This window comes from Podarcis liolepis, assembly GCF_965112155.1.
Source record: "Podarcis liolepis genome assembly, chromosome: 13".
In the NCBI taxonomy this organism is placed as follows: domain Eukaryota; kingdom Metazoa; phylum Chordata; class Lepidosauria; order Squamata; family Lacertidae; genus Podarcis; species Podarcis liolepis.
In genome coordinates this window covers 34054494-34077671 of record NC_139573.1, presented here as the reverse complement: position 1 = coordinate 34077671, position 23178 = coordinate 34054494, and the positions used below count along the sequence as shown (strand labels likewise).

The 23178-nt window shown below is 46.4% G+C and overlaps 1 protein-coding gene and 1 long non-coding RNA gene across 15 annotated transcripts in view; one reads left to right on the top strand and one right to left on the bottom strand.

The window, feature by feature from the left end:
* The window catches only part of SKAP1 (src kinase associated phosphoprotein 1), a 353915-nt gene that overhangs the window by 252191 nt on the left and 78546 nt on the right, over positions 1-23178 (top strand). For all 14 annotated transcript variants that reach the window (XM_083470124.1, XM_083470125.1, XM_083470131.1 and 11 more), the window contains 2 exons: positions 2802-2865; positions 7816-8004. In XM_083470124.1, coding sequence (XP_083326250.1) covers positions 2802-2865; positions 7816-8004 — 253 coding nt within the window. The remainder of the gene's footprint in view (positions 1-2801; positions 2866-7815; positions 8005-23178) is intronic.
* Positions 12887-16241, bottom strand: LOC310690867. The gene is made up of 3 exons (XR_014518231.1): positions 16105-16241; positions 15758-15891; positions 12887-12987 (listed from the first exon to the last, which is right to left on the bottom strand). It is a non-coding gene; the product is annotated as an uncharacterized lncRNA (long non-coding RNA).

Here is a 23178-nt window from a genome sequence, read left to right as displayed (position 1 = left end):
ACTGAGTTATGGGAACCAGGGTTGGAGGGGGGGACCCCCCCTTTCCACCCTGACTTCAGACACTTTGGAAGGGGAAGAGGGATGCCAGCTCTTCCTTCTAATATTCCTGAGGAACTTAGTGGAGGCTGGGGAGAGCTTTGACCAGCCAAGCGGATGAGTCAGCAACTGAACAGAAGGGTGTAGTCTTGTCGCCTAGAATCAGGCATTTGTAGATGAAAGCAGTAGATGAATGCCCTGAAGGAGCATTCACTTGAAATCTCGTCATTCCTACAAGACAAGTGAGTCTAGCACATGAACGCACCATGCCAGGCCATCTTTAGCAGATGCGGTGCCGGGGTGCAAATACCCACCCAGCGCCCCCAAATTACCATGGATAGGGGAGGCTGCGAAGCTGCACACTGCCAGCCTTCGAAGGGGGGGACTCTCTCCCATGCCGCTGCAGGAGAGCAATCCCCGCATAGGCTTGGGAAGGAAGCTGCACCCCGCCAACCATATGGCTGGCAGGTATGCAGCTTCCCTCCCAAGCCTCCAAGGGAGGAGAATGCAGCTTCTCCCCCAAGCCTCCTTGGGAGGAGAGTGATCCCCACAGAGCCTTGGGAAGGAAGCTGAATGCCCGCCAGCCATATAGTTGGAGGGGCGCAGCTTCCATCCTAAGCCTCTGCAGGGATCGCTCTCCTCCCAAGGAGGCTTGGGAGGCATACTGCGTGGTTGGCGGGGTGCAGCTGGTGGGCGTGCAGGGAAAGGGGAGGCCGTCGGCAAAGCCACGCAGCTCCCCCACTCACTGGGGCACCCCTGAGAGGCCGGCGCCCTGGCGCAACGCACCACTAAGCCCTATGGGAAAGATGGCTCTGGTGCCATGCCTTGTCTTTAAAAGCTTGGTGAGAAGGGCAGAGAAATTAGTTGGGACATTTTCATCCCTTCCAGTTAGTTCTGAACATCTTGCACTGCTCCTGAACTCCTAAATCATGACGCCAGAGCACTGTATCAGCTGCCAAGCCTGTACTGTTAACTTGCCTGAATAAATATCTCTTTCTTACTTACAAGTAAGATCTTCTGTCTGCATGTGTTGGGTGGGAGTCAGGGCAACTCCCAGTAGAGGATGTCAGGACTGGGTTTGGGCCGCCTCCTGCAGTACCCAAGCCATTTTCTCTTCCTTACTTGGCTACAAAATCTTATCAATCTGACCTGGAGGCTACTTTTTATATATGAAAATTTGACTGCCTTTGAGCCTCTTCCACACCATTCACTCTGATCACTGTTAAAATCTGCAAGAGAAAGGAGAGGAGAGGCCTTCCTCTCTCCTCAGGCCAGTGTACTTTTGACATTTGCATAACAAATCCAATCAAAGCAAGAACCACTGTGGACTTCATTTGAAAATACCTTCACACTTTCCTCCTCCCACTCTAAGCTAGCAAGCTCCACAATTCCTTTCCAAAACTGGAAAGGGAACCCAAGAGTTCTGGTTTTAGGGCTAACTTGTATATCAGTTTTTGTTTACAGCCGATTGACATGTGGAAAGATGGCTCAGGTTGACTTCAGCCCAGGAAAAACCAGTTTTAAGTGAATCAGACACTACCCTTTGGTACTACGAGTTTGTTGCTATTTATCTCCTCACCCTCCTTGCACAGCCTGCTACCTAGCAGCTACCCACTGCTAGAAAGACTATCTGCTTGCCACCTGGTCATCCCTTAATATCCTGATCCCTCCTTCCTTCATCGATCCTTAGCTTAGGTTGTGAACACTCAGCTATAAGTCCACACACATACACTGCAGGAGTAAAGTAGCTCCCCCTTCAAAGCACTGCCATAGGTTGCCACCTAGAGGTCCCTCGTGGTATGGCCAGCTTTGCCTCAGTCTCTTAACCGTTAACTCAGGCATAGGTAAACTCGGCCCTCCATATGTTTTGGGACTATAACTCCCATCATCCCTAGCTAACAGGACCAGTGGTTAACTGGTACTGAGCACATGCCTACATTAACTGGTACTGAGCACATGTATGTTTTTGCATTGCATGTGTTTGAGGCTTCAGTGTCTACTCCTGGCCATGCCTACATGAGGACTCCCCTGCTGTAGTTGTTCGCAAGTTGATCAGGAGAGGTTTGTCTCCAGTTGTCATAAGAACATACGGCATGCTTTCAATATATTTACTGCCATTCATTCATTCAACTTTTTCCCTGACAGGGATTCAAGGTGGCTTATAGATAAAACAGGTCTGTAATGGATCTTAGACTGTGTCCTGTTGTTTGATTCTGCTTTTAAAATACAGTAATAACTATGTTGAATATGAGCAGTGACAAGTTGTGCACCCCAACTTACTGCAATGATTTGTCTGGGGTTTGCAAAACAAATGGGGCAGGAGAATTCATCATGTGTCTTTGTGGGATTCCAAAATAACCATGTACTGTCAGTAGAACTCCACTTTATTTTATGTAGAAGAAAGAGAGATGGGACAATAGTAGAGATGAGGGGCATCACAAGACCAAAACATTACAATATATAGCTAATTTACAGGTGCATGCATATGATTTTTTTTATCACTTAGTGATTCAGCAGCCAAATGCATAAACTGCCAGATCTAAAAAGTGATGTGTTTTGAATGATGTTAGTGGGTAATATGGAACCTCTGTCTGTGATACATGCTTTTATGTATTCATGCTTAATGAAGTACTTGACAGGGGCAAACTCTGAAATCTTCCTTAAGTGTGGCTTGCACATGGAGTACAATCACCTGTAAATTAGTAGTTGCTACAGACCTTATGGCAGAAATCTTGCAGTGACTATATTGAATTCTTCCTTTGCAGTTTACAGCTGTTAGCTCTGCAGAAGCCATGGACTGGGTGGATCAGATCCAATTCCTGCTTAAGGGTGAGTAGCTTAAGAGGGAACAAATCCATATGATATAGGTAAGTGTGATTCCCACCTATAAAACTTGAGACTTGTTGACTTGCAGCTGAGGGCATGTACTGCTGTCACTGAAAAACACTGTGTTTTGAGGGAATATGAACTGATAGGAAGTTCTGTCTGTAGTGGTTGCTGGCCCATTCACACATGCAAGACGTCAGAGGAAGACCTGGCTCCTGTGATGTTCCAGTGTAGCAATGCAGTCTCCAAAGTTGTATATTTTTCAACTGATGAGCATATATTTATGAGCCTAACTGTTATTTAGACTATGTCAATTAATTAGACAGGAATTGACTACAAAGGGCCAAACAGTGTATAAACTCCAGACTTCCGATCACCCTCCTTCTGTATTATTTACCAGAATCTTAGCTTTTGTGCCTGTGCTTTTCTTACCCTTGATTTCTTACCCTCACGCAGAAAATCACATAAGCATAGTGGTAAGATTGTCTAAAAAGCTCACAAAACAAAAGGCAATCTTTAATTTAAAGAAGATCCCAAAGTACCGTTTCTGAAACCTTTAATATTGTTTTGAAAGGCAGAAGGCAACAGTTCTTCTACTCATTTAATTGCTAATATTCACATTTGTGTCCTCCTTTCCTGGCAAAAAGCAGTTTCCATCAAGGTTATCCCATTTTATCCTTGCAGCAAATCTGTCAGCTGGATTAGGAAGAGAGATGGTGATTGGCCCAACTCTACCTGACCACTTCCATGGTCATGTGAGAATTCGAACATCTTCTAGGTTGAAGTCCAATGCTTTATAAATCCTGGGGAGTTCAGAGGCATGCACACACAGTGACACACTGAAAGAACATTTGACACAAGCTACATGGGCTTGCCCCATCTCTACTGCTGATGCATGGGGTGGCCACACTGCCACCTGCTGTCCATATTTTAGGCCAGCACATAGAGGGCTTGCCACGTATAACAATGTATGTAAATAAAGCTCTTCCACAAAAGTGGGGAAACTGGCCCAGTTAGAGTTGCCCCCTTTGTGTGGAGAATCTCTACTCTACATGCACTCCATTGTATGCTTATAGAGCCCCTTTAGACAACTAAATGTATGGATAAAATAGGTGTGTGTGCACTTCATGCATCACCAGGAAGCAGGGCTAGCCCCTGGGACCTCACAACACCTTCACACATTATTTTCTTCTATTTCCTCCATTAAACCACACTTGAAATTTACTAACCTCCCTGACAGGATCCTAGGTCATGTACGATGCGCAACCCAGATATGATAGTTCCTGTCTAGAGGTCCTACAATCTAGATAAAAATGGGGGAGGGCCAGGTGACTTGGTGAAGAGGTGCAAACAACATGGGGCTAGGGCCATTTCAGGTTTTGCTGAGGAAGTGCGTAGTGTGTAACACGGGACTTGAGGAAAGTTTGACAAAGAAGGGGAATATTCTCCCAGTCCTTTCCCCAGAAGCTATGAGAAAAGGACTGGAAGAAGAAGCTATCTTGTTCTAAAGGCACCTACTGAAAATCACTGGCTGGTTACCCCTTAACACCCTTTAACTACAATGCCATGCTCACAATGGGAATGTTGAACAAGGAAACATTTTCCATCTTCTCTATCCTTGTTTGTGAGCGAAATGTGAGTCTTAATCCACATCAGTGTTTATATGGATATAAAACTAGGGGCTGCTAGTTCTTTCATTTTAATTAACTCAAAATCCATGTGTGTGATCTCATAGATGTTACGTAAAACAAAGTGAAAGTGTCCTGAGACTCAAATCCAAAGGATGCCTTCTTCTCCCCATCCACTTTTGATGTTGTTGTCTATAACAGTGTTTCCCAACCACTGTTCCGCGGCACACTAGTGTGCCGCGAGATGTTGCCTGGTGTGCCGCGGGAAAAATTTAAAAATTCAAAAGAATTTTTTTTTTAAAGTCAAATTTTCGATTGGGGCGCCGTCACTAGATGACCCCTGGGGTTCCCTCCCTCCCTCCCGCTCTGCGCCTCCCTCCTCTTCCTGGGAGGCCCTTCCTGGCTCTCGGCCAAGGCTTGGCGGCTGCCACTCACTCACTCGCTCGCCCACCCGTCCCTCCATCCCTGCACCCGGCCTCTCCCCCTCCGTCCCCGGCGCGGGGGCTGCCGGGATCCGTAGTCCCCTCACCCTTGGGCTCCGCGCCCACGCGGGGTGCGCGAACTACGTTTCCCAGCATGGCCTGGCGGGCCAGGCGTTTTGTTTGAAGTGCTCTTCTCCCGGCCATGGAATGAGCGCGGCGGCCGGGCGGGCAGGGGCTCTTCCGCGCAGCCCCCGCGCAGCCTGCCTGCGCCCCCACGGAGATCGGGCGGCAGGATGGAGCCCGGGGATCCCCGCGGAGGCGGAGCGGCGGAGGCGGAGGCTGCCCCCCAGGTAGGGCTGCGTCGGGGGGTGTTTATTTTTGCAATGCTGCATCCGCGCCGGAGGGGATGCATTGGACCGCGGGGAGACCCCTTGGCGGGCGTGCAAGGCAATGCATGCGTGCAGGCGTTGCATGGAGTGCAGTGCAATGCAATGGCAACGCGGCGCCCTGCATGCATGCATGCAACTTCCACCGGCGCTCCGGACTTGGCAGGTGAGGGGGGTCCCCAGTGGGCGGTAGAGAGAGCCGGGAGGGCGAAGGGGAGCCGGGGGGGAGCAGCGCTGCTCCCCGAGCCGAGCCCGGGGGGAAACTTCGGCGTCGTTGCGCCGGGTGTTGGAAGCGGAGGCTGGCGGGGGCCCCTCACCTGCAAAACCTGGTCACCTCTCATATATTTCGTGCATTGCATTCATCGCCCGCTTTCTCCTCCAAGGAGCTCCCGGGGGCGCGCGTGGTTCTCCCCGTGTTATCCTCGCAACAACAGCCCTGCGAGGTGGGTCAGGCAAGTGGCCCAAGGGAGCACCCAGGGATTGTCCTGGCCAGGTGGGGTGATTTGAACCCTGCTCTCTGCCCAGTCTTCGTCCTCATTTAGCCCCCACATGTGCATGACTGTGCATGACTGAGGTTTTCCCCCCTCGTCTTGGCTATGGTGTGAGTCTGTGCTGTTAATTAATGGGGTTCTGCCTTCGGAGAAGATGAGCCAGCCCTCAAGGAGGTGATTATGTAATTTGCTAGCAATTCATGTCCCTCCCGGCGTGACGCTGCGCGCTGACGTCACGGGGCTGTAATGGTGGTGTGCCTCGAGATTTTTTTCATGAAACAAGTGTGCCTTTGCCCAAAAAAGGTTGGGAAACACTGGTCTATAAGGTGCTAGTGATATTTGCTATTCCATATTTATTTATTTATTGTTGCTTGTTTTGTGTGCCAGAATAATCTCCTAATAATGAACTGTGTGTGCATGTATGTATGTATGTGTGATGGGTTAATTAAAAATTAAACTTACACTTGCTTTGCTGAAGCCATTTTCTGAGTTGCAAAGGATGTGTGCTCTCAAAGCACCCTCTTCTGGTCAGTGTGTGAAAGCAGTATTGATACTGGGGGATTTTTTAAAAGATGCTATGACTAACATTTTGTCAGCTTACGTAAACTCATGAAGCTAGGAGTCACCAGAAAGCTGTCCCCTCTCAACTCCAAGGATAAATGATCTGCAAATCATATCTGCCCACACATTCCAATTAGCCAAAATAATTCAGACAACAATAGGGGAGGAAGAAAGAGCAAATCACAGCAAGCAACCTGCTAAGCAGAGATCTCCAGAAAAGAAATGGCCCAAGAAGTATTGTCGTTTGAGGAGAGAAGCTCCAATACCACAGACTAGCTTGGTATAGTTGGAGAGGAGGGCACAAGATTCCCCCCCCCCCCCGAAACATCTTTCTCCAATTGATTTGACCTCTGATCAATTGAAAGTGATGGTAAAGATGTTTGTTTTATTTTGTTCCAGGGTTCACTAGGCAATGGATGGGGAAATTGTGGCTCTCCAGATGTTGTTGGATTCCAGCTCCCATCAGCCCCAACCAAAATAGTCAGTTGTCATAGATAATGGGAGCTGGAGTCCAACAACATCTGGAAAGCCAGAAGTTCCTCATCCCTGAACTAAGCAAATTGATCCTGTTCTGGAGCATATAAAGTAGTAATCACAAAAGAAAACTAATGCCTATGGTCATATGTACAATACTTCTCATTCACCTCTGATAAACCTCAGCCAGCTAGCACCACACCTCTGCTGACTAGTGTTAGGACTTTCAGGCTATATAGGGTGTGCTACTTTTTACAGCTTTAAACCTACCACCTCTCATTCTAGAAAAGCAGTGATGATACTCCCAGTTTCAATGTATAGGTTCATCCAACTGCTCTAATAGGGTAAAGAGGTTCCTACCCTGTCCCCTAGTGTGTGCACAAACAGAAACTAACTTGGTACTAATAAAGCCATGTTGCTGTGAACCGCTATGGGGGAAACTGCTGGGAAACACACATACTTCACTTTGCTGTTGTTGTTGTTATGGCAGAGATTAAGCTAGTGGAGAAACTGGGGCTTTAATGTTCAGGGTTTTTTGTTCTGGTTTTGTTTTTAAATTTGCCTGTTTCAATACTCTTTAAATGCTTTGTCAGCCTCCCTGAGTTTCAGACACTAGGATATTGTGGGGTGGGGAGGGATACAGTCAAACCATGCTTCACTGAGACAAGAGCTGTGCTTGCCAGGTCCAGATCTACACCTTCATGGAAGAGGATAACTCAGGCATATTCAGAGCATTCTTGTTATGGCACCTGTTAGCTCAAATTAAGGGCAGAAGTTGGTTCTTCCGTCACTCGGGACATGTGACAAATTTAATAATCAGTCTTAACAAACCTCCATCGACATTCGCTCAGACCACATCTTGCCAGCTGAAAATAATACTGTTTACCCTAAGGAACATCAGCATCTAATTGTGCTGTCCATTTCCCCTTTTCTCTTTATTTTCCTCTTCCTTTGTGTGTCATGTATTTTCCTTCGTATCTTCTTCGCCCAGATATTAAGTCCTCAGTTATCCCCTGTGAGGAAGTCGAGGACGACGACAACAATATCAAAGAAGAGGCCTATGATGACATAGACAGTTTTGATTCCCCCAATGTGACACATCATCAGGATACCTCTTTGGATCCGGAGGAAGATGAGGATGACAGACAGAGCGATGACTGCATTTATGAAGTTCTTCCAGGTTAGCAGGCTTTCCTTCATATAAAGCTGCTTTGTATGGCAACTCAAACTATTGGTCCATCTATCTGAGGCTGTGTGCACACCACAGTGTTAATGTGTATGTGGGTCGCACATTAGTGCCTTCGGTTGAACTCTTTCTCAATGTTCCCCATCCATAGTGGTAGGCAGTGCTTGATGTGATGTATTCCCACTATGTATTTTTGTCCCCCCCTCCCCACTTGCTAATTAGTACTTCTTCACACACCCAAGTTCCGGAAACCTAAAGGCCATTGTAGGCATATGGGCAGGTATTTGTTTACCTATGCGTGCAACCATAAAAATAAAAAAATAGACTCAAGTTTTCTGATATACCAGACTTGCACAAAACAATGGGTTTTGGTTTTTTTAAGCGTGTGTTACACACAGCCTCACTGGCAGCCCACTTAGTAGCACCAGGGCTAATGAAAATAAAGAATCGATGGGTGATAGGTGGCACCCAGGACAGGATCATTGCACGCTTTAAAAACAACAACAACAACCCACACTTTGCCCTTCAGTATATCCACAGTTGGGTAACAGGCAATTTTATGTTGCGTTTTTTCCTTACTGCATTATCCACAGATCAGAAAAGTTTGGATTAAATTGGGGCGGGGCGGGGTGGGGCTGTGGAGTGTCAGCTGCCACTTGGATGAGGACAGCGTTGTGTGATCAACACCAGAAAACATGCACCCCTGAGATGCATTGATTAGAGGATGAGCCTAAAGAGCTGGGCTGAGGGCCTAGGGAGGGAAGGATTCATACACATACCCAGTATTGCCCATTCTTACAGACTTCCAGAAAACAGGCTTGGACCTGTGCTTTCTAGACACAGGACAAGGGGAAGTGTGGATGAGCCCAAAGTGCTCATGCGATCTGTAACAATCTTTTCCTGCCCTTGTATTTCAGAGTACAGTGGTACCTCGGGTTAAGAACTTAATTTGTTCTGGAGGTCCGTTCTTAACCTGAAACTGTTCTTAACCTTAAGCACCACTTTAGCTAATGGGGCCTCCTGCTGCCACTGCGCCGCCACTGCACAATTTCTGTTCTCATCCTGAAGCAAAGTTCTTAACCCGAGGTAATATTTCTGGGTTAGCGGAGTCTGTAACCTGAAGCGTATGTAACCTGAAGCATATGTAACCTGAGGTACCACTGTACAAGAGTGCCCATTTGTCTAGAGTTCTTTTGTCTAGAACATAACTTCTGCCTAGAATACATTACTATGCAGATGAATTCCCATGTCAGTTTGCAAGTGAAAGCCAGTAGAACAGGTAGAATCAGGGGCGCCGACTTGTACCCCATATTGAGGGGGCCCATCGTCATGTGATATATCTCACCAGCGTGAGCGCTTGCCCGGCAGCGGCAGGGGATGCGAATCACCCTCTGTGCATCCTGCCAAGCATGCAAATGCTTGCCTGGTGGTGGCAGGTATGGCAGCCCCCTCAATATTGGGAGGGCTTGGCCCCCTCCCCACAAATATTGAGGGGGCTGAAGCCCCTTCCGCCACTACAGTTGGCACCCCTGGTTAGAATAGAAAATTCAACAATTTGCCTCAATGAACCAGAAAAATATTAGTTTACCTGGGAAGAAAGAATAGCAAAATCTGGAAATTTCACATACTCTGCACTCATCACACAGTGCTTTTCTAAGTGCTGTGAAAACTGCAACTCCTGCTCCCACCAGACCACCCAAACCACCATGAGCAGGGATCAGCCACCATGGGCACAATGGTAAAAAGTACCTGGTTTGGATTCTATCTGCTCAGCTCTCCAGTTTCTTGAGATACATGTTCTGCTTTCTCTACCTTTTGCAGGCCCTCCTACTTTTGTGTCATCTGCAGCACACAAGTAGCGGGCAGGAAATTAATCAGAGCTGTAGTTGAGGAACCGGCATGGACTCTGCTCATTTTGTTTTTGTCATTTCATAAGGGGAAGGCAGGTTCCTTACCGTGCAGATTCAGTTACTTTTGAGACCTGGCTGTGGAGATTAGATTTAAGAGCAGGAGTGTGGGATGGTAGAATTGAACTGTTGTGTTTGTTTGGAATCTGAGATTAATGGGATGGTGAATTTTGTGTCACAATACCAAATACTATGCTTGCACAGAAAACCTGTGGACTCAAAAAATAAACAGCTTTGGATGTCAAACATCCCTTTGAGTTCAATCTGGGACTTACCATTACAAAAAGGGCAATACTTATCTTTTATTTTATTTACAAATTTACAAGCAGGATTCATTGGAAATATTAGACACCTACAAAGGGAGCAAAACTACTAATCCTGCATCACATTAGCAAACAAAGCAACATCCTAAACATCTGCAACTCCCCAGCTGATTCCAGTCCAGCTAGAGACCTGCGGGTATAGGGCAGTATACAAATTTAATAAATAATAATAATAAACAGAGAGCACTTTATTTCTCTCTAGGTTGAAACCTTACAAATTGTTTATTTACCCCTCCTACTAGCTCTGGATGGGCATTGTATTCTAAAGGCAGGGGAGAGAGATTACCAGGCTATTAAGAAAAACATCCCTGGTCATTAAAAAACATTAGCCATCTTTTGTCAAGCCCCTGATTACCCATTAGTCTGTCAGGTGAAACCATAGTGATAGGGCCCATTCATGCTAATCGAGACAGCAAAACTCATAACACCATTTTGATGTGAATAGTATACCCATTCACCCTTCTGTTCAGGTGTGGATGGCCAATCTGGGAAAACAGCCTAGCTTTTCACATTGGTTTTCCATTGTGTGTAATGTACACAGAGCAGAGCAGCAGATCTGTTCTACCAATCTGGCTTTTGCTACCTTCATGCAACAAAATCAGCATACGAGTCTCTGCAGATGGTCACCGAGAACAGTGGATCTACTATAATTGCTTGTGTACAGCAGGATCCCATTGGAGGTTGCATATTTTCAGCAGCTCTTTACATTTGAAACATTCCTACAGCACACAGAAGCTGACTGCTGGATCAGAATGAAATTTTGATGCTTCATTTCATTGCAGCCTTGTTTTTCTGTCAGACATGACTAAACGACTAAACAACGACGAAAGAGAGAGAGTGAACAGTGTTCAAACAGTTGAAATAGCCACATTTTTTTCTATACAAATACACTAGAATGCACAATCCTTGTGTGCCCACAACTGTATTACAGAAAGGTACCCACAGAGCAAACTGCTGCAAATGACTTAAATAAGAGGCCAAAATTAAAAACAAGGGCCTGACATGAAGGGAAATTTCTTCTTGACTTTAAATATGTTGATCACTCAGACCCTGAGTGTGAGCAAAACCCATCCAGCAAGATCCCTGACAAAGACTGAGGTGGGGCGTGGGGGGGATCAACTCCACCCAGCATCCTGTTCCTAGTTCTAGACCACTCCTGGAATAGGAGGAAGTCCCCAAGGTTATGCAGGAGAAAAAGATTAATGTTTCTCTGCTGGCAAGAGTGTCCCTGGATGGTGCAGCGTGTCTTTTCCTTGCTACTGGGGTCATTACAGTCAGCCTCCATACACAGTGACCTTCTGGTTGGAAAGCTTGAGTTGCAGATAAGTTTGAGTCCTGGCATTTCCTCTGCATGCAAACTGATCCCTCCCCAGATTGCAGAGGAAATCCTGTCAAGAGAATTGATAATGAGTGGCAAGCTTTCACATTGACATGGATGGAATGCGATACAAATCCAACCCAAAGTTAGTTGTGCACAGCAAAGCATTATGTTCTGAATGAAGGTTGTATAGTGGCATTTGCGCTCTGAGAATTGGATGAGAAGGCAACTTCATCATCTGATCTTTTATCCTGTTCCCGCTAGGGCTGAGCAATAACTGGTTTTCAATATCGCGATACATCACCAGCTAAACGTTGTGATATATTGATATATCACAATATCTGAAATAAGGAAAGAACTACACAGGTGAATAGGACAATGTCCTGGCAACTGCTACTACTACTTGCAGGCTGCCACTGCTACTGCCACCAGCTCCCGTCACCACCATGATGCCTCACAAGTTGCCACTGCTTGTGCCGCCACTGCCAGGCCTTGCAGGCTGCTGCTGCTACTGCTGTCCCCTCCCACTGCCTTCATAAGGACTTGCAGGCCACCATGATTGTGCCACCACTGCCAGGCCTTGCAGGTTGTCACCGCTACTACCGACATGTACCATGGTTATGGCAAGCTGTTTCAGCCACTGCTGCTTCTGCCTCCTAGCAGGCCTGCTGGTGGTCTGGCAGTCCCAGATTATTTGTATTCACTATGACTCATTGCTGTAGTTTGGATTGTCCTAAATACCACCATTTGGTAGCCAAGCCCAAAAGCAAAAGTACTGTTGGGATGCATTTTGGCTTGCCTGGTGATGAAACTGAGTGTGTGATGATTGATAATATTGTCATTTATCTGTTTTAGACCCCTAGCAATTGCAAGGACATTGTCCTGTTCACCTCTGTATAGTTCCAGACTTACTTCAGACATTGTGGTAGATTGCAATGTTTAGCTGGTGATATTGTGAGGTTTAGCTGCTGATAACATTGCTGTGTTTAGCTGGTGATTTATCGCGATGTTGAAAACCAGATATTGCTTAGCCCTTACACACATTGTGATTTGTGATATATTGCCAGCTCAAATATTATGAAACATTATCACGATGTGAACCTTAAACCAGTTTTGGACAATATATTGATATATTGCCCAGCCGTAGTTCCCACCTATCTAAACACAGTCCCATCACTGTAGCTCACTGGCAAGGCTATGACTTATCAGAGGACAAGATTCATGGGCAAGACTGCTGAATCAGCTACATCACTAGAGCTTGAACAAAGGAGTAGGCAATAAAATAGATACACCAGCAATATTGTGGCTGATACTGTGGCACATACACCTGGTCCTTGTGGCCCCAACCTTCCTGGAGTCTTAGTTGGTGTGGGAAGTACTTCATGAGGAAGCAGGACTAGGATGAGGCAGTTCCATGGGAGCATGAGGCCTATGGGATAAGCAGGCAGCATCAGGTCCAAGGCAAGAACAGGATGTTGAAGAGCTCCAGTTGGGGGAGCCCTCCTGGTTGGCATGGATTGTGTTCACATTGTCGCCTTAGAGAACATTGAACTTGTGCTTTTTTGATGTGTTTCACACTTCTGGTTACAGCTGTGTGTACACACCAGGGAATATTAAAAGGGCAGAAATATTTTAATTTATGCAAAGGTGTTCATACCTTGACTAGAGAAAAATTAGGAACAGCTTAAGGTCTTCAATCATTTTGAAGCTGGTTTTAGAATCAACATATCAACCAGTAGTATCTTAGAACAAAGGAAAGGATATTATGCATTTTGGATAATGTTGTGTGAACACAGAGTAAAAAACAAAGCACTGGAAACACAAGGAGTGCACAGTAAATAGGAGTGTGAACACAGCCATAGTCGCCTCCTGAGACAGCTATAGAAATTGTTTTCTGTGCAGAGAGCTAGAACCAACTGAAACCTTATGTAGGTTGACAAGACCCAAAGTATGGAATGCTCCACCTCGCTGGAGGGACTGGCCAGCTGGTTAAAGTGCCCTCACCTTATTTTGTAGTCTTTACCTTTTATGAGAAAGAGGAGACAGAGATACTGCAGGGGTCTCATGAGTCAAAGAATGGTAACAGAGCTGTGTCTTCCAACTGGAAGGGCCCCAAATTACATTTGGATGGTTCTCCCTCGAGCACACAGTCTGAATGTCATTCTCATCAGAGTCCTTCATTGAGTAATGTAAGGTCTGTGGGTCATAATACCCTGTTCTGCAGTGAGAGCTCTTTGCATTATGGTGGCAGCTTCTAGCTGGATCCTTTGGGGTCCCTATTCTTTGGGTTGTGGAAATGACTTTGGGATGTTCTGTACTAAAAGGAATAGTGTAGGCATAAATGTTTCCCTGTCTTCAACTTGTTCTGTGGATTGGCCTTCCTCAAAGCAGTTCTTGAGTTGATTTCATGATGCAAGAGGTCTGGTTATCCTTTCTGATTCCAACACTAGGCGGTGATAGTTGCACCTTTGCAGGAATACAAGGTGGTATTACAGCGTATAAGGTACGGGTAGAGAAAGATTGCCAAATACAGAGCTATTTGCAGCTGCATGTGTTTTAGTAGCTTTGCGCTAATACTGATGCAAAATGGTCCACTTAGGCATGTGCTGAAGTTAGAGTGGGAGAGATCAGTCTGCTTGTATTCAATGCCCATTTTTAAGTGTTCCGTCATAAAATGTTAATTCAGTCAGTTTTGTCCTTTTTCTACGTTAAACTATTATTATAAAAAATTGCATAAGAATTTGCATTTATATACATATTTAAATATCTTCACAAAATATGCATTTCTATTTTATTTCCAAATCCATGTTTTTAAGCACAGTTTTTGAGGTGAGAAAGTATATTTGGAGAAATTTGTACTTCAAAATTTGGAGAAGTGCGAAAAGTACCGTATTTTTCGCTCTATAACACACACCAGACCATAACGCACACGTAGTTTTTAGAGGAGGAAAACAAGAAAAAAAATATTCTAAACGAAACAGTGGATATATGGTTTTTGTGGTTCATGCTGTGGCCACAGACATGTGATCTGACAGTGAGTTTGGAGTAGCCCAATGCAAAAATCCTGAGGATCCATGTGGATCCATGCTTTGTAACCACAGAGGAGGGAAGGAAAGGGAACCATGGATCCTCTGCTCACGACTGCAGCAGATCCCCCTGCCACCCGCAGGCATTTGCTCCATAACACGCACAGATATTTCCCCTTACTTTCTAGGAGGAAAAAGTGAGTGTTATGGTGCAAAAAATACGGTAATTTGTTCTGATTTACACATTAGTCCAGGAGGATGCAGATCAAGCCAGATCACACCAGAATTCCTTGCTCTCCTGCTCTCTCTCTCTCTCTCTCTCCACAACTCTCTCTTCAACTAGAGTTGAAGCTCTGCTGGAGGCTGGAGGAAGCACAGGAAAGTGGCTGCTGCTGCTGTGCTACCTCCAACATCAGCTGTTAGGTAAGGAGGCTGAGCAGCCTAAGCAAAGCCCTGCTGTGCCCTCAGGTCTCTATGGGGCTTCCTCTGCCCTCACTGACATCCTCTTCAGGCTCCAGGGAAGGTCTCCCCATGGAGCCACAAGGACTCCAGCTCTCTGCTGCCATTTTTTGGTATGAGTCTGTCTGTCTGTTTATTTCCCGGAACTGCATGTAAGTAGAACATGCTTAAGTGGGGGAAGATGTGTGCCTGTACTATATCAAACAGTCTCAGCATTTGTTAGATTAGGGCAAAAGAGTGTCACCATATAATTTATAAAATGAGAGGAAGACAAGGCACTCTGAACCTGCCTCAAGGCAGTGACTTCCTTGTTGCCTCACATAGTTTCGAGAAGTGGCACAGATCTAGGTCTGGAAAAACCCCAATAGCTGGAGCAGTGACTTGGCAGGGGGAGATTCTCTGTTTCTTCCCTCCAGCATCCTGTCCACCTCCATCTTCAAGTTCAATGATTCTGAAAGCTTCTGAAGCCAAGTCTCTGTGTAGCTTGCAGCTAGACATTCAAGCCATTTTCCCCCAAGTCTCCCACCGATATAGTGGAGCAGGCCTGCAATAGGGGCAGATCCTCCAAGGAGCTGTGTTTTAATGTTGCAATTTGATTCAATTTTCCACTCTATAAAATTACCCATCATTGTTCGTTGCCTCCTAACAGACACCTTCACTCTTAATTTAACAATCCTATCGAATTCTGCCTCGGAAATTGGAAAAATTTATCACCTGTGAAATTTTATTTTTCCTTGGTTGTATCTGTTTTTGTAAAACTTCATTAGCGACGATGACTTGCTGAGGAAATTATCTTTCTCTCTCTCTGTCTCTCTCCTTCCTCTATCCCAGTCTCACTTCCTTTCATTCTTAAAAAAAGAATGAAAGAAACACTCAACCACAACTGAGATTTTTATTTCCATAATAAAAAAGAACAACAGCAGCCCATACTTCACACAGACAGACAGAAAAAAAGAAACAAACAAAACCTCTGCTGAATTTTCACAATTGCCACATTGGTTCAGATCAGTAGTTTATTCTGCACAATTTCCTATCCCCTGATGGTGTGGTATTTTAGTTACCCAAAGGAAATTCACAAGAAGGGCATGGTGGTAATTTCCAGGACCTTGTGTTGGTGTTCTGCACCTGGTAATTCAGGAATGGGGAACCTATGGTCCTCCAAATGATGGTGGACTATAATTTCCATCACCCCTGAGCATTAGCCATGCTGCTTGGGATTTAGAGATCCATAGGTTCCCTATTCCTGAATGTCATTGTGCTGTCATTGTGGCATTCTAGCCATCACTGCGCCTTGATTGGCTGCTTTGGTACACGGAATATACAGGGATGTTGTTGTTGGCTGCCCACTTTTCAATCACCTGACAACACAGGATGCTCAGTAGGGATCCCTGGCCCAGCTATAGCTGCAAACAGGGCCAAATGCAAACAGGCACACTTGCAAAGATGCAATCTACTTTCAGTAGACATTGGATTCTCTTGGGAGCTCCTGAGTAGATCCAACCTCAGCAGCATGGCTTACATTTGATGCCAAATTTAAACAGCACCAAATGCAAGCTGTATTTGGAAAGGATCAGTTGCAAGTGAAAGCTCCCCATTGTTTCTTTGTGGCTGCGGATTACTTGATCCTGACATCAGGTGATTGACAGGAGTGTGTGGCCAGTGGGAAATACCATCTCACATCAAATTAGGAGACCTGGGAAGTATAATTTGTTCCATGGCCAGCGATCCCCAACCCATGGTTTAGACTGTTGGAGGGAAATATCAAAAAAGAGCCCTGTGGACCTTAAGAACTTGGACATTTATTATTAAATAAATTTCTATGCCATACAGTCTTCTGGTGTTTGCTTGTAGTCTGTCTTTAGCAAATAGGGATTTATCTCTGGACTCCATTCCTCTTTGAGGAATTGTATGCACTGAGCAGGTTGCCCAGTACAATGTAGAGGTGGGTTAGGGTTAGATTATGGTTTTAACAGATGCTTGGGCTGAACTCGTGGAATACAAGTTAAACAAGTGGCATGATTGCCGCATCAATACGATATTTAAATGCAATGCATGCTTGTTTTGCAGTCTTAAACTGGTCTTTTTCTGATACCTTACACAGGAACAGTCCTTTGTGATACAGACACACACATATTATGGGTGGGCAAGAGTGAAGGGAGTCAGGTTGAAGGGCATATTGAGTCTGTTTTTCAGCCTTAGTGTGGAAGCCGGACCAATGAGCAGTTTGCTGGCAGCACCTTCCTGAGTTAAAACATGAATGGCTTCTTTCCTGAAAGCTTCCATCCATCAAAAGCTTTTAGGGGCACTGTGCAACTGGGAAAGCCTGGCATTTAATTATGATATTAATGTTTCAACTGCAATCCTTCAAGTTGTCTGCCTTGGATTCCACTCTTTCAGCCTGCAGCCAAAGCCCTGACTGAGGCAACTTAAAACTTGCACCCCTGCATTGTACACGACAACCTGCTCAGTGTATAGTTTAGCAAAGAAGAAGAATCTTACCTCCTTATCCTTCATTGTGGGAGGATCCTAGCACACATACTTTGTTTGCAGAAGGTTCCAGGTAAAATCCCTGGAAGTCTTTGCATAAAAAGCATATCCAGGTAGAAAAGATCAGGTAGCAGATGAAAGAGTCTCTGTCTTAACTCCTGGAGGGCTGTTCTCTGCCAGAGAGGGCAGCTGCCTTCTACAGCAGTGTTTCCCAACCTTTTTTGGGCAAAGGCACACTTGTTTCATGAAAAAAATCTCGAGGCACACCACCATTACAGCCCCGTGACGTCAGCGCGCAGCGTCACGCCGGGAGGGACATGAATTGCTAGCAAATTTCATAATCACCTCCTTGAGGGCTGGCTCATCTTCTCCGAAGGCAGAACCCCATTAATTAACAGCACAGACTCACACCATAGCCAAGACGAGGGGGGAAAACCTCAGTCATGCACAGTCATGCACATGTGGGGGCTAAATGAGGACGAAGACCGGGCAGAGAGCAGGGTTCAAATCACCCCACCTGGCCAGGACAATCCCTGGGTGCTCCCTTGGGCCACTCGCCTGACCCACCTCGCAGGGCTGTTGTTGCGAGGATAACACGGGGAGAACCACGCGCGCCCCCGGGAGCTCCTTGGAGAAAGTGGGCGATGAATGCAATGCATGAAATATATGAGAGGCGACCAGGTTTTGCAGGTGAGGGGCCCCCGCCAGCCTCCGCTTCCAACACCCGGCGCAACAACGCCAAAGTTTCCCCCCGGGCTCGGCTCGGGGAGCAGCGCTGCTCCCCCCCGGCTCCCCTTCGCCCTCCCGGCTCTCTCTGCCGCCCACTGGGGACCCCCCTCACGTGCCAAGTCCGGAGCGCCGGTGGAAGTTGCATGCATGCATGCAGGGCGCCGCGTTGCCATTGCATTGCACTGCACTCCATGCAACGCCTGCACGCATGCATTGACTTGCACGCACGCCAGGCCACGCTGGGAAACGTAGTTTGCGCACCCCGCGCGGGCGTGGAGCCCAAGGGCGAGGGGACTACGGATCCCGGCAGCCCCCGCGCAGGGGACGGAGGGGGAGAGGCCGGGTGCAGGGATGGAGGGACGGGTGGGCGAGCGAGTGAGTGAGTGGCAGCCGCCACACCTTGGCCGAGAGCTAGGAAAGGTCTCCCCGGAGGAGGAGGAGGAGGAGGAGGAGGGAGGCGCAGAGCGGGAGGGAGGGAGGGAACCCCAGGGGTCATCTAGTGACGGCGCCCCAATCGAAAATTTGACTTAAAAAAAAAATCTTTCGATTTTTTTAATTTTTCCCGCTGCACACCAGGCAACATCTCGCGGCACACTAGTGTGCCGCGGAACAGTGGTTGGGAAACACTGTTCTACAGATGCTGGCAATTGAATCTGGAAACCTTCTGTATGCAAAACATGCACCCTGCCATTGAGCATTGTCTCTTCCCAGAACAGCATACAATGACTAAGTTGGTGGATGCATACCCTAAGTAGGAATGGTTCACACATAGACTACACCCATGGCTTGGTGTCTGGTGGCTTGGATTGCTCATAGTGTATATTATTTGTTGGTGCATTCACCTATGCAAACTGTTGCTTCTTGTGTTGCAGTCTTTGAGTGATGACTTCTCATGTGTGAACCAGCCCATTGCTCATAAATATCACTACTGTATTATCAAGTTATGTATCACTAGGGCTCATTTGAATCAGGGTTCTTCAACACTTAGCCTGGAGCTTGGCCTCTGGATTTTCTCAAAATTGCAGTCTTTAGTCCAGAAATTTTAGCTCTCACCTCAGGTGTTTGGTGGCCATTTGTGGTGGTTCACAGTGCTAAGGCAAAGGTACTTGGTACATGTGCTAGGCTAGGCATTTCTTACTATGCATCACATCCAATAGCTGAGCCCTTTTGCATGAAAAAGAGTTTCTCGAGCTGGAAGTCCAGCTGAAATTAAGTCCTGCATACTTCTTCTGGGAAGACAGGTTGGACTAGAAAACTCTTGGATAATTTTCCAAGTTCTTTTTGGTGTCGCACTTCCTTTTCTTTACCTTCTTTGATTTCAAAACAATGCTGAGAATACATGGAGGCAGCTGAGGAGACGTTTCTGGTGAAATTTGGCTCTGTTTGGGGCCAAGGACTTAGACCCAGCAAACTGCCCTGAACCCATTAAGAAAGCTCTGCTAATGCAGTTTGCACAGCAGCCTGAGATGAAAAGAAGAGTGGAGTTTCCAGTAAAGCAGAGAGAAGGCGAGACAGAAGAATCTCCTTGGGGGAATGTCTGGGGTTCACTCAGCTAAACAGCTTTGCTGAGCAATTTGAGCTGTTGGCAAGGGAGGGCCAAATGCTCACTAACCTTGTTCAAGGAGTCAAGGAATTTGATGGGCAGTGTTTTCTAACATGTTAAGGATTCTAAAACTTAAACCTGGAACCTCATAACCTGACGTAACCTAGTGATCTCTTTGATACTATCTGTGCAACTTGGACCCTGCTGCTGGTTGTATGAAGCCTCTGGATTCGCCAAGTTTTTCCATTATGTTTTACAATCATGGGAAATTCAAGTGCCTTTTCCTGAGACTCTCTTGTGAAAATGACCAAAGTGTAAAAAATAAAAAATGAAGTAAGCACTACCTTTGAAGGTCTATGTGTGCTCAGATCTTGGACCCTCTTCAGGCAAAGAAAACAGAAGGGATGTTCACCATGGGCCCAGCAATTGGTAGTTAGTCTAAGGGCTACAGCCTTTTGCCCTTGCTTGGTTGACAGAACACTCTGCCTGCTGTTCTTCTGTGTTGGATAACTGTCCTCAGGGACCCTGGAAGGGAGAATTCCAGTACTGAATTTGGGTCTGGCTGTTCAAGACCCTGAAGTCATTGACTGGCTGGATGCAGAGGAGTGGTCAGAGGCACCAGCTGGCAAATCCCCAGGAGAACCCCCCAGGAAAGAAGGCTCAGAGCCAGGGGATTGGTGGTGGGACAATGATGAGTGGTCAGAGGGAGAAGTAGGAGCCGAGTGGGAGGAGGAGGCATTGGAAGCTGAAGAGGCAACAGGGTTTAGTGAGGAGGAAGAGGCGGTGGCAGAGAGTGGTTCAGACTCAGAGGGAAGAGAGGAGGTGGGGCCAGGAGACAAAGATGGGGCAGGCTGTGTAAGAATCCAGGGAGTTTTCCCCTCCTGCTGTGACCAGCTCCTCTCACCGTGGTCTCCCAGAACACAGAGAACACAGAGAAAAATTAGGAGCAAAGAGAGGCAAGATGGCAAGATGGCAGAGCTTTAGGCTTCTAGAGAAGGAACCGGGGTAGGAGCCTTAGAGAGCGGTGGGAAGGCAGGGACCTTTAGTCCTCAGAACTGCCTCATTGGGGCAAAACCTACTGAGAAGAGTTGCTGTGTTCGTTAGGCATGTGCTGTTTTGGTTTCTTTGAATAAAGAGTTAACTTCACTGACACTGTTATTTTTTATTGCTGACCTGCTCATGACTCTGGCTCCTGATACCCAACCTAGCCCTGCAGGTTTCCCATAACCAGGCCTAGGACCAATAGCTGGCATCTTTGGGAGCTGCTAATGGCACACTCCCAATGCAGCCATTGGTCTAGGCCCATTTCCCATCAATCTTTCAATAAAGACTGCATCTGCCATTATATTTGCTCATAGCATTCTGAACTGACACTACATCACTCCAGAGCATTGTGGGCAATTACAGTGGCATACTTCAGGGTACATTAGAGAAGAGCCAATAAACATGGAAACAGATAGGTAGGGATGAACCAGAACATCCACCGGGGGGGGGGCACCAGAGAACCCCCACAAACCAAGAGCCAGTTCTTGCCCACAAGAAGCTTTTAGAGGCTGCTGCTCAATTCTCAACCATGTGAATCCATCTAACATATTGTTTGTTCTCTTCCTCCCTGTTTTGCTGTTTATTGCTTTGGTCATTTTCACAACCAACGTTTGGATTTTTGTAGTGTCTGTAAATCAAATGGTAAAGCCATAAGGGTTGGTCATATGTGGATTCATTTTGACATGGTTCTGGCTGGGGCTGATGGGAGTTGAAGTTCAAAACATATAGAGGACACCAGGTTGAGGAAAGCTGTGTTAAAAGAATTGCTTAATAGTTCTGATGAAGTTCTCATCTATACTTGGTCAGTTGCCTAGATGGGAGGCCTCCCAGAAACCCCTCTATGTACTGCCAAGGGCTCCTTAGTGGATGATCATGATGCAGACCTAGCAAATACATGAACAATATTGAGAAACTCAAAAGAAGAATGCAATGGGAAGTTCTCTTGCATAAGCTCCATTGAAATGTGTGTGAGATTTGCTGAATTTTCTGCTGGGTTGTAGCCCCCTTCTGGTCTCCCTTACATTGAAAGTGTACTTATTGTACATATCATCCTTCAGGTTTCACCCTAAACACGTGTGCTATTTCTAGAGACCTGCTATGCTGTAAATAGTGTCCTCATGGCTGCAAGGTGGTACTGTGGCTTGCCCATAGCACACAGTTCAAAGCTGGAGGAAGGAGTTCTTGATATATTTAGAAACTGCAGAGAAGCAGTTGGTGTTTGGTGGTATTGTTTTAAAACAAACTACAGTCATACCTCGGGACAGGAGCCTACGACTTGCCAATCAGAAGGTCGGCGGTTCAAATCCTCGTGACGGGGTGAGCTCCCGTTGCTTTGCTCGGTCCCAGCTCCTGCCCACCTACCAGTTTGAAAGCATGTCAAAGTGCAAGTAGATAAATAGGTACCGCTCCGGTGGGAAGGTAAACGGCATTTCCGTGTGCTGCTCTGGTTCGCCAGAAGTGGCTTTGTCATGCTGGCCACATGACCCGGAAGCTGTCTGCAGACAAACGCCGGCTCCCTCGGCCTATAGAGTGAGATGAGCGCACAACCCCAGAGTTGGTCACGACTGGACCTAATGGTCAGGGGTACCTTTACCTTTACCTTTACAGTCATACCTCAGGTTGAAGTAGCTTCAGGATAAGTATTTTCGGATTGTGCGCTGCAGCGACCCGGAAGTAATGGAACGCGTTACTTCCGGGTTTCACCGCTTGGACATGCGCAGATGGTCAAAATGACATCATGTGCAGAAGCGGCGAATTGCCACCCACGCGGAGGCGGGTTGCGTTCACTTCTGGATGCGAACGGGGCTCCGGAACGGATCCTGTTCGCATCCAGAGGTACCACTGTATTTTTTGTATTGTAGTCGCTCAGTGTGCTGATTATAGATATGGGTGCTCCTGAAGAACAATCATGTGAGGTCCGAAACATTCTCTAAATGGTGTCTCTTGGCTTAGATTTCCCAGAGCGAGCTTGAATGTAATATGCATTTGCCATTACAAAATATGTGCCATTTTAGAGGTGATTCCTGCTGCCTCTGCCACAAATAGGAAAAGGTCTGCCAGGTTCAAGAGATGGTTGAGGGCTGGCAGCAGCACTCTTTTAGTTTGGTCAGCATGAAGCCTGAAAAAACTGGCCTAACCCTTCCACTGTTCAGCAAAGGATGAGCAACCCTGTGTTTTCCATTTACTCTCTTTATCACATCATAGCATTGCCTGGAAGGATATTAATCGAGCTTTGATTGTTCAATTATTGTTAGGGTTTTTTCCTCTACTTTTCTCTGTGTGTGCATTTTTTTTTAGTCATTGTAATAAGTTAACATTTACGGTTCTCCTT